The sequence below is a fragment of the Schistocerca serialis genome, chromosome 6, assembly GCF_023864345.2.
Source record: "Schistocerca serialis cubense isolate TAMUIC-IGC-003099 chromosome 6, iqSchSeri2.2, whole genome shotgun sequence".
Classification (NCBI taxonomy): domain Eukaryota; kingdom Metazoa; phylum Arthropoda; class Insecta; order Orthoptera; family Acrididae; genus Schistocerca; species Schistocerca serialis.
In genome coordinates, this window is record NC_064643.1 from 243,812,454 (window position 1) to 243,830,031 (window position 17,578).

Sequence of the window (17,578 nt, forward strand, 5' to 3'; positions counted from 1 at the left end):
TAATGTAGCACGAAGCAAATACCGTCCACACTGGTGGAATGTTATGCGGTACCATGTACTTATACGTTTGTGACTATTACAGCGCCATCTATCACAAAGTGAAAAAAGTGATCCAAATAAAACATTCATATTTCTTTATGTACTGCATGAATATGTAATAAAAAATGGGGATTTCTATTTAAAGAAACGCAGTTGATATCCATTTCACCTATGGCAGTGGCATCTAGTGGGCCAAACATAGCGCCATCTGGTTTCCCCCTACAAGCTAGACGAGTTTTGTTCTTTGTAGTTTTTTTGTTTGATGCTTATTTCGTGAGATATTTGGTGCAGTCACTATCAATGGACCATCTTCTATATTGAACTATAGAGGATACTCAGATTAAGTAATCGATTAATTAAGTTATATTGTATTGAAGGCATCAGACACATGTGCCCTGTAAGTATCCGGCGAATGGTCCAGACACTTGAATGATGTCATCCAGGATACCGAGCAGCATACATAGCACACACTCGTTGGGCATTTTGATCACAATAGACATACATCAACACATTATTGACCTTTTCCACAATTGGTAAACGGTCCATTTTAACACGGGTAATGTAGCACGAAGCAAATACCGTCCGCACTGGCGGAATGTTACACAATACCACGTACTAATACGTTTGTGACTATTACAATGCCATCTATCACAAAGCGAAAAAAGTGGTCCAAATAAAACATTCATATTTCTTTACGTACTACACGAATAGGTAATAAAAAATGGGGGTTTATATTTAAAGTAATGCAGTTGATATCCATTTGACCTATGGCAGTGCCATCTAGTGGGCCAACCATAGCGCCATCTGGTTTCCTCCTACAAGCTAGACAAGTTTTGTTCTTTGTAGTCTTTTTGTTTGATGCTTATTTCATGAGATATTTGGTCCGGTCACTATCAATGGACCACCCTGTATATTGAACTATAGAAGATACTCAGATTAAGTAATCGATTAACTAAATTATATTGTATTGTAGGCATCAGACACATGTGCCAGTCTTTGATATTTCTTATTACTTTTCTTCCTTCACATCTTTGAATAGCTTTTTATAATTTTCAGCAATAAATTTTTTGTATTATTAATATGGCCAATTCCTCAATATAATCTTTGCCATTGTAATAGTTTGTAGTATGATGAACACTGTAACATTACATATTGTCATTTTAAACTTCTTTCAAGTATGTACACATGATAAATAAGCTTGTGCAAACAAAAAAGTTATAATTTTTTCTCCAATAAATCAGTTATTGTTATTGTATGCACTGTTTCGAATCATGGTTATGGAGTGTTACTGTTTTACTTCAAGCTATGACATAATAACAGACAACCTCTCAGTGTGAGATACAAAATAGGAACTCCTTATTACAAAAGTTATATTCAGAAAATTTTCATGTCACTTTTTATTACAATTACAATACAATAATCACATTCTTAGGAAACAAAACAATCATATCTTCTCATGGTTGATGGCCATCAGCTAAATATGATGTTGCAATTGCCATGGCAATGCTGACTCCCAAAGAGCCAGCCGGAGTGGCTGAGCGGCTCTAGGCGCTTCAGTCTGGAACCGAGCGACCGCTACGGTCACAGGTTCAAACCCTGCCTTGGGGATGGATGTGTGTGATGTCCTTAGGTTAGTTAGGTTTAAGTAGCCCTAAGTTCTTGGGGACTGATGACCTCAGATGTTAAGTCCCATAGTGCTCAGAGCCACTCCCAAAGAAGTATACAAAGCTGCGGTGCTCTGTTTTCTGCTCACTCAGCATGAAACATAAAAAACAAACATTTTGAATTTATTTTCAAATCATTGTGGGTAAAAAATTATTAAAATGTTTCATTAGAAAATATTTACCTTGTGTTGCTCAGGCAGGAAGATAGAAGTGTGATCAAAGATTCTGTTACAGGCATGGAGCTATAATAAGGGGAATCATGATAATGTCACAAACTTGAAGCAGACATCTGCAATTTTAGCTGCCCCAAAAATTAACTTCTGGTGGAAATGTTTTGGAGAGAGAGAGAGAGATAGAGAGAGAGAGAGAGAGAGAGAGAGAGAGAGAGAGAAGCCAACTTGTGACATTTACAGATGTATTCCCTTTCATTTTTCTGCATCTTTATTTTCTTACCTGTATATTTTGCCCCACCCCCGCCTTTACGACATATAACGCCCTTAGCTTTCTGCCCTTATTAACTCTTGCCAAGTGTTTTGTCAGTAATCTCTGCCTTGCCTGTTACCCTATTTCCATTTGTAAGCTTCCTGATTTTCTAATCTCATCTGATGCAGCCCCCAACAATCAGTCTTTCTTTCTCATGCCATCTGGTAAGTCCCTCCTTCTCCAGTATTGTGCGCAACTTTTCCAGACTCTCCCCATTTCCTAAACCTTTTTGTCCCTCTTTGTTCACCATAAGACTTCTTTCAGAAGGACCCGCAGGCTCTAAAATCTTGCACATTTCTTTATCCTTTATATGGGTTTTCATCCGCAGCTGCTTGGTGAGTAGATATTTTTATCTCTTCAGTTACATTCTTTTAAATTTTTGGATTCATATAATACAACCTGTTTTCATGGACTTGAACCCTTTCCACCATGTATAGTCAGGGGTTTGATTAGTCCTTGCGACACAATTGTAATAACTTGTTTACACTATGTTTTTTTAATTTTGTAGAATTTTACTGTGAGACTCTCCTTGTCTTTCTAATCAATCTGTCTGTCTGTTTCCTGGTTCAATCTTGTTTTTTGTGTCTACAAAATGTTCATCATGTTTTTTGTGCATATCGAACTTTACTTCATTTATTGTTTTTATAAATTTATTTCTGTTATATCAATAATACAACACATTTCTTTCTTTAAATCCCCAGTTATTTTACTGATAGCTTTATCTGCATGAACATTTAAGCCACTTAAATTGGTAGCAATCTTATTTATACTTTGTTTCAATAAGTCCTTTTGCTCTCAAGGTTCTCAATGTCGAAGGAAGGAAGGAAGATAGATTGGAGTTAACATTCTGTCGAAAGTGCAGTCATTAGAGATGGAGCACAAGCTTGGGTTACAAAAGGATGGGGAAGGAAATTGGCTGTGCCCATTTCAAAGCAACAGTCCCCCCTTTTGCCTGGAGCAATTTAGGGAAATCGTGCAAAACCTCAACCTGGATTTGCATTTCAAAATTGGGATAGCTCAACAGGAATTTGAACTGTGAACTCCCATAAAGCGAGTACAGTGTGCTAACCTCGTGGATCTCAAGCTTTGCATGTAGTACCTCCACACATTGAGCCTTAGTATTTACTTTGTTAAGTCTTCAATATATCCTGCAACATTTCATTCTAACGTTTCAATATTTCCCTTTACTTCCCTGATATTAGTCTTTAGTTTCTTTGAATTCCTATCAGTGCTTGGTTATCAGACTTCAATTTTTTTAGATTTCATATCAATTTTTGGTTGTTATCTTTTATAGCTTTGTTATTTGTGTGTATAGCCTCCTGCAACATTTCTTTAATCAAGTGTATGTCTTCCATCCTTCTCTTTCAGATTTAGATGTTCAAATTTAAACAATTTAATTTCACCTCTTTCCTCATAAATTACATGGTAATAATTATTAGCTGTTGTCATTTTTGTGGTCTTCAGAAGTCTGGTTTGCTGCAGCTCTCCACGCATCTCTGTCCTGTGCAATCTCTTTATCTCTGAATAACTCTTGCACCTACATATTTCTGACTCTGCTTACTGTATTCACCTCTTGGCCTCCCTGTACCTTCTAATTGGCTGCATGATCTACTCAGTTAATCTTCATCATTCTTCCACCACATCTCAAAAGCTTCTATTCTCTTTGTGTCTGAACTGTTTACTGTCCATTTACTGTCCACATTTCACTTTCATACAAGGATACACTCCACATTTTATCTCCCTTCTGCCTTGGCCATAGTTAAGTTACTGAACAAATAGCAAAACTCATCTACTACTTCTAGTGTCTAGTTGCCTAATCCAATTCCCTCAGAATGGCCGGATTTAATCTGACTACAGTCCATTACCCTTATTTTACTTTTTTTATGTTCGTCTTATATCTTCCTTTCAAGATACTGTCCATTCCATTCAACTGCTCTTCCAAGTTCTTTTCTGTCTGTGACAGAATTACAATGTCATTGGCAAACCTCAAAGTTTTTATTTCTGAACTTTAATTCTTTCTCAAAAATGTTCGTTGGTTTCTTTCACTGTGTCCTCGATGTACAGATTGAATAAGATTAGGGATAGGCTACAACCCTGTCTCGTTCCCTGCTCAACCACTGTTTCCCTTTCATGTCCATTGACTCTTATAACTGCTGTCTAGTTTCTGTACAAGCTGTAAACTTCACCCCCGCTACCTTCAGTATTTCAAAGAGTGTATTTCAGTCAGTTCTGACAAAAACTATAAAATGTAGTTTTGCCTTTCCTTAACCTGTCTTCTAAGATAAGTTGTAGGGTCAGTATTGTTTCACTCGCTTCTACATTTCTCCGAAATCCAAACTGATCTTCCACAAGATTGGTTTCAACCAGTTTTTCCATTCTGCTGTAAATAATTCATGTTGTTGTTTTCTTGCAACCATGACTTATTAAACTGATAGAACAATAAGAGTCACACCTGTAAGCACCTTGGAATTGGAATTCCCTCGTATATGTTCCTTCCATCTTTCAAGTTTCCCTTCTTTGCTTAGTATCCGTACTCTCGATATTCATACAGCTTCTTCCCTTTTCCTCAAAGGCCTCTTTAATTTTCCTGTTGGTGGTATCTATCTTTCCCCTAGTGAAATATAATTTCAGGTTTTTACATTTGTCCTCTAGCCATACCTGCTTACCCATTTTGCACCTCCTGTCAATCTGGTGTTTCAGATGTTTGTATTCCCTGTCTCCTGCTTCATTTGCTCTATTTTCATATTTTCTCCTTCCATCATTCAAATTCTACATCTCCTGTGCGATCAAAGGACTGGGCCTTGTCTTTTTACCTATTTGATCCTCAGTTGCCGTTGCCTTCACTATTTCATCTCTCAAAGCTACCCAATTGTCTGCTACTGTATTCCTTTCCCCTGTTCTAGTCAATCGTTGCCTAATGCTCCCTCTGAAATTCTCAACAGCTCTGGTTCTTTCAACTTATCCACATCCCATTACCTTTATTTCCTACTTTTTTTGCAATTTCTTTGGTTTTAATCTAGGGGTCATAACCAATAAATTGTGGTGAGGGTCCACATCTGCCCCTTGAAATGTCTTACTGTCTAAAATCAGATTCTGAAGTATCTGTCTTAACATTATACAGTCAATCTGAAATCTTGTGGTGTCTCCAGGTCTCTTACACATACACAACCTTTTTTCATGATTCTTAAACCAAGGGTTAGGAAAATTCTACCAGGCTCTTTCCTTTTTATTTCTTTCCCCTGGTTCATATTCAACTGGTATTTTTCTTTTGCTTCCTTTTCCTACTATCAAATTCCAGTCCCCAATCACAATTAAATTTTCCTCTGACAACGCTATCTGAATAATTTCTTTTATTGAATCATTCTTTTTTTTTTTTGTCATCTACAGAGCTTAGCTGGCATATAAACCTGTACTACAGTGGTGAGTGTTGGCTTAATGTCTGTCTTGGCTGTGCTAGTATGTTCACTGTGCTGTTCATAGTAGCCTACTCGCATTCCTATTTTCTTATTTATTGTTAGACTTACGCCCGCATTACATCTATTTGATTTTATCTATGACCCTCTGCTTACCTGACAAGAAGTCCTGCTCATTCTGCCACCAAACTTTTTTAATCCCCATTATATCTGACTTTAGGCTATCAGTTACCCTTTTTAAATTTTCTAACCTGCCTGCCCCACATTCCACGCTCTGACCTGTAGATTGCCAGTTTTGTTTTTCCTGATGACAGTATCCTCCTGAGTAGTCCCCATGCAGATTTCTGAATAGGAGACTATTTTACCATCATATTATTTTACCAAAGAGGATGCCATCACCATTTAACCATACAGAAGAGCTGCACGCCCTTGGGAAAAATAACAGCTTTAGTTTCCCCTTGCTTCCAGCTGTTCACAGTGCTAGCACAGCAAGGCCATGTTGGTTTATGTTAAAAGGCCATATCAGTCAAACATCCAAACTGTTGCCCATGCAGTGACTGAAAAGGCTGCTGCTCCTCTTCAAGAACCATGCGTTTGGCTTCTTAACAGATACCCTTTCATTGTGGTTGCATCTACAGTATGGATATCTGTATCATTGAGGTGTGCAATCCCCCCCATCATGGCAAGGTCTGTGTTTCATGGAGGCCTACTATTTACATAATCCTTTGTCTACAGCTCTCACATTTTATAATTTTACATAACCAGTTCTGTTAAAGGTTCACTATTCACAATATAATATTATTTGCACAGCCTTAGTAGCTATCTATAGGATGACCCAGCTGCACTCTTAACTCTGCAGCTATGAAGTCATTCCACCTATGTTTGTATGCCACAAACATTTTATGCTTTTTCAGTGTTTTAGTGTTTTGGATAAAAGATTGATTTTCTACAGAAAAGAAACTGCTAACAAATGTAGAATCGTTGAGCTATCAATTCAGGCATGAGTATGTGGGGACCCCAAGTAGAACAATAATCGAGTGCAAAAAAAAAAAAAGTGTTATCCACTTTCTCTTGTGAAATTTCTAGGAGGCTCCGATGAAGTGTTACAGCTCATTTCAGTGTTCTTGATACATAATGCTCACAGAGAAACTATTTTTAAGTAGCCTCATAAGTTTTTGTTAGTTCAAGTGTAGCAAATTAAATAATGTCAGAATTCTGGGATTGTTTGTCATAAAACAATGCCTTTATTACAAAGTCTGTTAGTATGGTAGTTGCTCTAACTAAACTGTTGTAATATTTATTTCAGGGCACTCTCAAAGTTTGATCTCTCGCAGCTTAGCCTTCAAACTCTTCCGGAATCTTATCGACAGAATCTCAAACTACCAAGAGAGTATGCAAAGACGCCAGTGGATGCTGCAAGGCGACCAGAGGATGTTCTGCCATACATTCCCAGTAAGTACTATCTCACCTAAGCACATTTCTGGAAATTTATGTGCAGGGGACATGGAAAACTGTCACAGATTTGATAAACTATACTCGGAATGTGCTGAGAAGTATTATGGTTAATTTCTGTATCAACTTTTTTGTATAGAGAAGGAAATGTATCATCTATTAGCTGAGATTTGATGGCTACTGTTCTAATAACAACAAAGTATTTAATAGTTAGCAAAACAAATTCTTTGTATATACATTATGATTCAGTTAAGTAAGAGATTAAGCTGGTATCACAGCCTTATATGAATACCCGACTCTGCTGAGAGTAATTACTAGAGCTGTGCTTTACTCGGTGATATGAAATGCTTGGGAGACAGAAAATTAAGTGTTAAAATAAGCTATAGTTGTTCCTTACGGAAAGCTCCTTTCTTTAAAATTTGTTTGTCCTACTAAGGACCACATGGAATAACTTATATATTATTTCTTTTTCTCCTTTCTTTCTGTCCTGCAATTTTTTATCCGTTTCCAATGTTCTTCTCTTCTTTCTTCTGTCCATGTTGTCCCTGTCTTTTTCTTTGTTTTCTCCTGGAACCTATTGAAACCTTCCACTTTTGTTTCTTCTTGTTCTTTTTTTTTTTCTTTTTTTCTTCTTTCTTCTTTTTGTTTCTTCTATTTCTTTCTCAATTTCTCCATTTCCCTCGGGCCTGCTTTAATTTTTTTACCCACATCGTTGATGTTTTAGGGTTTCTGTCGAATAACTAAAAAATTATTTGTGTTAGGCTGTTTTCATCTAGCCTTTTTAGGTGTCAATAGACTGCAACTCTTCTCTTCCTCATTGTGTCTGATATTCACTCTTTTTTTCATAAACTTCTTTATTTCTTCTTAATTTCCATTTCCCATTGTCATATTTTGGTCCAAAGATTTCCCTATTTATTTTCCTTTCCTTCTTTTCTATTTCACTTGATTGTTTGGCTTTATTTAACGAAAGGCATTCTGGTTTAATGACAGTATTGTACTGCCAAAGTTTTGCATTTATGGAAATAGATTTCTTGTTATACAGGCTTTTTGTTAGTTAAAAATCCACCTACATTTTCCTTGCCCTTGCTAGGTTAGCTTCTTTGTCTAATGTGAATTGCCACCCATCGATTCTACAACAAGAAATCAAGTAGCTTATGCTTGATTTAAATCTCTCCTTTTATTGTACAATTTTTTTTTAATTTATGAACTAGCAATCTATATAGTGCAAAAGAATTATGTACAGGGTGATAATTATTGAACTATTTGAAGAAAATGTAAATTGTTGTTGTTGTGGTCTTCAGTCCTGAGACTGGTTTGATGCAGCTCTCCATGCTACTCTATCCTGTGCAAGCTTCTTCATCTCCCAGTACCTACTGCAACCTACATCCTTCTGAATCTGCTTAGTGTATTCATCTCTTGGTCTCCCTCTATGATTTTTACCCGCCACGCTGCCCTCCAATACTAAATTGGTGATCCCTCGATGTCTCAGAACATGTCCTACCAACCGATCCCTTCTTCTAGTCGAGTTGTGCCACAAGCTCCTCTTCTCCCCAATTCTATTCAATAAATCCTCATTAGTTATGTCATTTACCCATCTAATCTTCAGCATTCTTCTGTAGCACCACATTTCAAAAGCTTCTATTCTCTCCTTGTCCAAACTATTTATCGTCCACGTTGCACTTCCATACATGGCTACAGTCCATACAAATACTTTCAGAAACGACTTGCTGACATTTAAATTTATACTAAATGTTAACAAATTTTTCTTCTTCAGAAACGCTTTCCGTGCCATTGCCAGTCTACATTTTATATCCTCTCTACTTCGACCATCATCAGTTATTTTGCTCCCCAAATAGCAAAACACCTTTACTACTTTAAGTGTCTCATTTCCTAATCTAATTCCCTCAGCATCACCCGACTTAATTCGACTACATTCCATTATCCTCTTTTTGCTTTTGTTGACGTTCATCATATACCCTCCTTTCAAGACACTGTCCATTCCGTTCAACTGCTCTTCCAAGTCCTTTGCTGTCTCTGACAGAATTACAATGTCATCAGTGAATCTCAAAGTTTTTATTTCTTCTCCATGGATTTTAATACCTACTCCGAACTTCTCTTTTGTTTCCTTTATTACTTGCTCAATATACAGATTGAATAACATCGGGGATAGGCTACAGCCCTGTCTCACTCCCTTCCCAACCACTGCTTCCCTTTCATACCCCTCGACTCTTATAACTGCCATCTGCTTTCTGTACAAATTGTAAATAGCCTTTCGCTCCCTGTATTTTACCCCTGCCATCTTCAGAATTTGAAAGAGAGTATTCCAGTCAACATTGTCAAAAGTTTTCTCTAAGTCTACAAATGCTAGAAACGTAGGTTTGCCTTTCCTTAATCTTTCTTCTAAGATAACTCGTAAGGTCAGTATTGCCTCACATGTTCCAACATTTCTACGGAATCCAAATTGATCTTCCCCGAGGTCGGCTTCTACCAGTTTTTCCATTCGTCTGTAAAGAATTCGCGTTAGTATTTTGCAGCTGTGACTTATTAAACTGATAGTTCGGTAATTTTCACATCTTTCAACACCTGCTTTCTTTGGGATTGGAATTATTATATTCTTCTTGAAGTGTGAGGGTATTTCGCCTGTCTCATACATCTTGCTCACCATATGGTAGAGTTTTGTCAGGACTGGCTCTCCCAAGGCTGTCAGTAGTTCTAACGGAATGTTGTCTACTCCGGGGGCCTTGTTTCGACTCAGGTCTTTTAGTGCTCTGTCAAACTCTTCATCTACATCCTCTTCCGTTGACATAATATTGTCCTCAAGTACATCGCCCTTGTATAGACCCTCTATATACTCCTTCCACCTTTCTGCTTTCCCTTCTTTGCTTAGAACTGGGTTTCCATCAAAGTTCTTGATATTCGTGCAAGTGGTTCTCTTTTCTCCAAAGGTCTCTTTAATTTTCCAGCAGGCTGTATCTGTCTTACCCCTAGTGAGATAAGCCTCTACATCCTTACATTTGTCCTCTAGCCATCCCTGCTTAGCCATTTTGCACTTCCTGTCGATATCATTTTTGAGATGTTTGTATTCCTTTTTGCCTGCTTCATTTACTGCATTTTTATATTTTCTCCTTTCATCAATTAAATTCAATATTTCTTCTGTTACCCAAGGGTTTCTACTAGCCCTAGTCTTTTTACCTATTTGATCCTCTGCAGCCTTCACTATTTCATCCCTCAAAGCTACCCATTCTTCTTCTACTGTATTTCTTTCCCCCATTCTTGTCAATTGTTCCCTTATGCTCTCCCTGAAACTCTGTACAACCTCTGGTTCTTTCAGTTTATCCAGGTCCTATCTCCTTAAATGCCCACCTTTAGCAACAAATTACTGCGAGCGTATACTTTATTCACGGTGTAAACATCACGACAAGTATTCAGATTTGGATTTTGATATGTTTGATATGTTTACCATCATTGGCGATGATGTGGTGCAGACAAGTAGCGAAATTCTGCATGACCTGCTGAGGTGTAAGAACATTGATGGTGTCAGTAACCTTCTGAGTGGCTGTTTTCAGCTCAGCAGTGATTTTGGATTTACTGCTGTACACCTTGTCTTTGAGTTGAGATAAAATGATCACTTGGCATTGTTGCCCAGGAGGCCCTGTCTGGGAAAGTTTGGTCACTGCATGTATTATTTCAGGTGATGCCACATTGGGCAACTTGCATGTCAGTGATGATTAGATGGTGGTGAGGACTCACAACACCCAGTCCACTAGTGGAGTGAAACCTCCAACCCTGTCGAGCATTGAACCCAGGCCCGCTACATGGTAGGCAAACACATTACCACTCAGCTAAGCAGGTTGACACCTTGTCTTTAATATAACTCCACAAAAAGGAGTTGCATGTGTTCAGATCCGGAGAATATGGCAGCCAATTTAGTCCCATGACAGTAGCCTCTGGGTACCCCAGAGCCAGATTGCCGTCCCCATAGTGCTTCTCCAGGATACGAAACACTCTCTTGCTTCAATGGGGTCGAGCTCCATCTTGCATGAACCATATCTTATTGAAATCAGGATCACTTTGAATAATAGGGATGAAAACATCTTGCAAAACCTTCATGTACTGTCTGGTAGTCACCGTGCCATCAATGAATATCATACTGATTATTCCGTGACTGGACATTGCACACCACACAGTCACCCGTTGAGGGTGAAGAGACTTCTCAATCATGAAATGAGGGTTCTCAGTCCCCCAAATGCGCCAATTTTGCTTATTGATGAACTCATCCAAATGAAAGTGAGCTTCATCACTAAACCAAACTATTCATGTGCATACTAATTCCCATCATGCCCCACGACTAACCGTGCAGTTTGAATGTTCTAACACAAATCATTCAGAAGTTATGATGATTTTATTTCTTATAGTTCAATCATTGTCACCCTGTACCTACTGATAGCATTAAACTTAAGATTTTATTCTGCTGTGTGAATAAATCTTTAATTTGTTAGCATGCAGCTATATTTGAAGACAAATTAATATAACAACCTGTAAACGGACACGTTTCGTGTCATTATATGTGTATTGACTCCATTTCCACTTGTTATCCACCTGGCCCCCTAGGGATTTTACACACAGTTTTTCATTTGTTCAAACAACTTAGGTGAATGCAATTGGATGACATCTTTGACAACTACCAATATTTTGACGTTGGACACTGTAATGGAACCATTATTGGTAGACTTGCTAGTAACTGATCACAACCACCTATTTCCAGTAAATACTATGTTGTTGGCCTTCTGGAGAATTCCAGAAGGAACAGTTTTGTGCAATATGGTGTGGAGCCCCATGTTAGATCACACACATTTGTGTAGATAGGGAGAATCAGTTTAGTACGGCGGAATGGCTTTTGGTGATGGTAGGTGCGGCACCAGTGCCAGAGAACGTTTATATCATTGAAGAAATATTTGCATGATTAAGAGCCTGAGAAGTACAGTGAATAGGGGAAGTATTTGTACAAATGTGGAAGTAGTTTTGTGAATTTGAATGTGAGGTATTGAAAGTACTAAATGGAAAAGAGGATCATAGAATATTATGTGAATGGCAGCCATTGATACCACATGGCAGTTTGCATATTGTTAAGGTGACTTTCAACATGATAGGAAATCAGCAGAACTTACATTGTTTATTGACTGATATCATTTATTGACTGAGCTAGAAAGACAGTCAAACCTTTCTCAGCATAATTTACAAGAGGAATCTTTTAATTGTGCTGGTTGGAATGAGTTCTGTGAGACTGTGTGAAACAGACTAGGGACTATTTACTTGTTTTAATGGGTAATAAGCTATATTTCAATTGAATAGCTCTTTTTATCATTCTAGGGATACCACAACCTTAAGGCAATGACATTAACTGATAGACTACAAGATGTTGACTGAACAACATATGACTTGTCACAACTGCAAGGGGTATGGTAGACACCTGCCATACACAGACCCAGATAACCCTTTACAGTTGCTAAAAGGGCTGTAACCTTAGATGGTGGTCAACAAACACATGTCACACAGTGTTTCCCATAAAATGCAAGAAGTCTTATTTGAAATGCTACCTGTGTAAGGCCAAAAGGCCATAGACTTAGGGGCTACCTTATTAACTTCATCAATGACCTACATCACAGGTAGTCGGTAGTGTAATATTTGCCTGATCTGTCCTTCAGTTTTAACATTCTAGTGAAAAGTCACTTCGAGGTGTGCTAATTCAGCTGAGAAACTTCCAGGGTCTGAGGTGATGTGGACCATATGAACCAGGTATGAAGTACCCCTTCCACTGAGGCAGATGCTGATAATTATCAGCCTGAAAAGTTTCATGTTGCAAGTGACTGTCACAAGTCTTAACTGTCATTGTGCTGTTCCCCCCTAGATTATATGGCTATCTGATGATCGACAAGGAAGGGGTTCCTCTTACACCTGTAGTGACATACATTGCATATCTTGTAGCAAAACATGTTGCTACTCTGTTGAGCCCACTGGTAGATCAGAGTGGACGTTACATTAAGTACCTGGCAGATTTATTACACCAGTTTGGGGATTGGGCTTGAATGACACTGACACTTTAGTAAGTTTTGATGTGGTCTCTCTCTTCACTCATGCTCCTCTGTCTCTTTCATTATTGTTAATTGGGGTTAGGTTTGGTGTTGAATTAACTAACTTATTTGAAGATGTGTCAACTTCTATTTGCTTTTTATTCAGTGAACAGCTCTATAAACAAATAGGTGGAGTAATGGTGGTGAGCCTTTGCCACCTCTTATTGCCAATCTATTTATGGAAGATTTTGTGCTGTACAGGCAGCATATAAGGGTACTAACATGCTGATATTGCTGTGAATCCTTGGTGTCACACAATACAATGTAGTCTTCTTCTCAAAATTGTCTTTAATTGGTGGTCTAACAATTCAATAACAGTCAGAATACTACTGATGTGGGTTGGAAATCCTTCTACTTTTATTTATATAGAAAGTATTGATGACTGGTTCACAGTAGTTCCTCTTCATATTATTAATTGTTCAATGGGCAGAATATGATTACTAACCGTGTTGTGATCAATCCAACTTCCTTAATGTAAAAACTACCACCCACAATAAGGCTGACGCAGTGGCAATATGTCTAATACAGATTCCCATATTGAAGTAGGATGAAAGCTGAATGCAACCCCATTTTTTACTTGTGACTATATATTATTCATTCTTCACATTGAAGTATCACTCAGATTGTAATCAGAGTGCCGTTCTTTTTACACATAAATGTTGCCAGAAGAATTCCCAGTCATATACTTCTACCACATACATGACCTTAACATGATTACTGTATACAAACTTTGTCACTGATACACTGGCAAAATGGTTACTGCTTGGTAATTATATAAACTGACGAAGAGATGTTAAGTGGGTGATTGCTAGCTGCAGATTGTTGACGTACTGTCTGGTGGGGGTATATAAAGACACATGTAAGGCTGATTGGTGAAACTGATAATTATATTTTGCTTTATAATAGTATAAGTGTTGAATTTAGTAATGACATCATCATACTTTATATTGTAATAATTCAGATTAACTGTATGTTGGATGACTGAAAAATCATAAAAACGAAAGTTGTTACTCACTATATAGCGGAGATGCTGAGTCGCAGATTGGCACAACAAAAAGACTGTCACAAATAAGCTTCAGCTGCCAGAGTCATTTATGTGTGAGTTGCATTTGAATGCGGGTGTGTGCGCGCATTGTGTGTGTGTGTGTGTGTGTGTGTGTGTGTGTGTGTGTGTATATATATATATATATATATATATATACAAAGGACAGGTATACACTCGCACACACGCACATATCCATCCACACATACAGACACAAGCAGATGCCAGCGCTTTTGTTCGGTAAGTCACCTCATCTTTGTTTTTATATATAATATGTATATAGTCGCGCAACATTGGTGACCCCAACATGATATCCGATGGTCACTAATGTGAAATTTGACGATCACTAACGCTCCGTATTGTGCCGCGTTGTGTTAAATACGAACATCTGTGTCAGCCGCGTCATGCATCTTCCGTGTTCCATTTCGCCATAATTCATGATGGCAGACCCACCACCTACTGCAGAAGGGTCTACTGGCACAGTAATTAATCGCGTGACAGTAAAACTGCCACCATTTTGGCAACAGAATCGTGTGCTGTGGTTTGCTCAAGTAGAAAGTCAATTTGTGCTAGTGCACACAACCGCAGTCAAAACGAAGTACAGTTATGTAGTTGCTGCACTCGATGACTATATGGCCACAGAAGTACAAGATATTCTGGCGTCACCACTGAGTACTGATCATTACACAACCATCAAGAACGCTCTGATTACCTGGCTCTCACAGCCAGAGACAAAGAGATTGGAGAAGCTTCTCTGCACAGAGGAGCTAGGTGATCGCAAGCCATCACAGCTACTATGCCAACTGCGTACATTAGTGAGCAATGCGGTCACTGACGACATTTTGCGGAATATTTGGCTATCGCGCCTGCCACCTGACTTGCAGAAAATATTGACAGTGTGTGCTGGCGATCTGGATGCATTCACACAAACCGCGGATTGCATAGCGAAATGTATCTATCCGTATGCAATGCAACAGTTTGCTCACAACCTCGGGCATATAACACTCTCACCACGCTACAAGCACAGGTTGCCGAGCTCACCATGCAAGTAGCTGCATTATGGACCCAGACTACCAGCCGACGATCTCGTGGCCACCACTCACCAGATAAGCGCAGCCGCTCACTTTAGTCAACAAGAATCTGTTGGTATCACCGATGATATGGTTCCGAGGTGCGCAAGTGTAAACTGCCGTGTGAACAGGGAAACTCAGCTGGAAGTCAATGATGACAGCCATTGGCTCTCCAGACGGCAGCTTTCAACTCTTTTGTAACGGAACATAGCACAAAGTTACAGTATTTGGTAGACACGGGTGCTGACGTGTCAGTCTATCCATCTGCCTGTCTGCCATGTTGCAAATGTGATGACTGCCACCTTTTCACAGCCAGTGGTTCCACAATAACAACGTATGGTCATGTCACATTAGTTTGGAGCTTGAGCCTGCAGCGCAAATTTGAATGACAATTTGTCATAGCAGATGTGACGCGCCCCATAATTGGAGCAGATTTTTTATTATTTTATGGACTCCTACCTGACTTCCATCACCGACGCCTTCTTGACCCTCCTACCAACCCAGCAAGCCAAGGTCGAGTGCGTTGTGTGGAAGACACAGCAGTACTGGTGATTACTGGTGATTCTCCATTTATAGAGCTCCTCAGACAGTTCCCTGAGCTCACATGCCAGACTCCCACACTAGCACCTGTGCAGCACTCAACAGTGCACTATATTTTGACTACACCTGGGCCACCACTACATGCCCGACCGCACCGCCGGAATTCTCATACTTGGTAGCACAAGGAATATGCTGCCCATTGAGCAGTAGTTGTTCATCTCCTCAACATGTGGTACCAAAGAAGAATAATGGATGGCATCCATGTGGCAACTACAAACAGCTCAATCCAGAACCATTCCAGTCCCGCATATCAAAGATTTTACTTTCAGTGTCCACGGTAAGCAAATCTTTTCTACATTGGACTTAGTTCATGCATTTTACCAGATACCTGTGGTACCTGACAACGTTGCTAAGACAGCTGTTTTCATGCCGTTCGGATTCTTTGAATTTATCTGAATGCCTTTTGGGCTTTGTAATGCTGCCCAAACGTTTCAACGGTTCATGAATGAAGTGGCACGTGACTTAGACTTCTGTTATGTGTATATTGACAACGCTTCGGTCATGTCAAATTTAGAGGCAGAACACCTATCACACTTATGACAGATCTTCACTCGTTTACGTGCACGTGGCCTGCTCATTTTGAAGTGCATTTTTGGAGCAGCTGAAGTACAGTTCCTAGGCTACACTATCAACACTCAAGGCATACAGCCACCACGGGAGAAAGTAGACGCTATACTGAATTTTCCCCAGCCTATGACGCTTAAAGAATTACGTAGATTTCTTGGCATAACTAATTTTTACTGTCTATTCATTCACAATCGTGCCTTCCTAGCCTCGCCACTAAATAAGTTCTTGCAAGGTTCACCAAAGCCGAAAGACAAACTCCAGTGGAACAGTGAGACGAGTTGGCATTTAACAAGCTAAGACTGCCATTGCAGAAGCTACATTGTTAGCACTCCCAGTTCTGCAGGTGCCTCTCGCCCTGATGGTCAACGCATCTGCAACTGCAGTCGGTTCTGTATTGCAATAGCATATAGACGGGCACTGGCAGCCCTTAGCCTTTTCAGTAAAAAGCTATTGCCATCTCAACAGAATTGGTCCACCTATGTTTGCGAACTGTATGCTGCATACGCTGCTATTTTGAAATTTCGTCACACGTTGGAAGGACAGCAGTTCACTCTCATCACAGACCATAAGCCACTAACATATGCTTTCCGCCAGCATCCTGAGAAGGCATCGCCACTTCAGCTGCGACACCTTGACTATATCGGACAGTTCACCACTAATATTGTCAACTTTGAAGGAGAACTAAATGTGCCAGCTGATGCACTCTCCAGGACTGAAGCAATCACTGAAGCAGTTGATTTTGAAGCTCTTGCCATAGCGCAACAATCTGATAGTGATCTCTGAGATTTGTTGGCGCAACCATCAGGCCTACAACTCCACCAAATTACACTGCCACTGTCAACTGTGCTGCTGTATTGTGATGTCGCCACCAACAAACCGAGACCTTTTGAGACTATTGACTTTCACCAACAGGCAATTGCCTCTTTACATAACTTGTCGCACCCTGGAATATGAGTCACTACCAACGTGGTGAAGCGAGCTTTGGTCTGGCCACACATGGAGAAACATTACAAGCAATATGTGCGATAATGTGTGGCCTGTCAATGGAATAAATTTAGCTGGCACGTTAGGTTGCCTCTTGGCACATTTCTTCCTCCAAATCAGAGATTAGATCATG

At 39.3% G+C, this 17,578-nt stretch overlaps 1 protein-coding gene across 4 annotated transcripts in view; it reads left to right on the plus strand.

Moving 5' to 3' along the window:
* LOC126483699 (focadhesin) overlaps positions 1-17,578 on the plus strand; it is a 288,818-nt gene that overhangs the window by 125,870 nt on the left and 145,370 nt on the right. For all 4 annotated transcript variants that reach the window (XM_050106786.1, XM_050106787.1, XM_050106788.1 and 1 more), the window contains exon 12: positions 6,906-7,051. In XM_050106786.1, the coding sequence (XP_049962743.1) occupies positions 6,906-7,051 (146 nt within the window). The remainder of the gene's footprint in view (positions 1-6,905; positions 7,052-17,578) is intronic.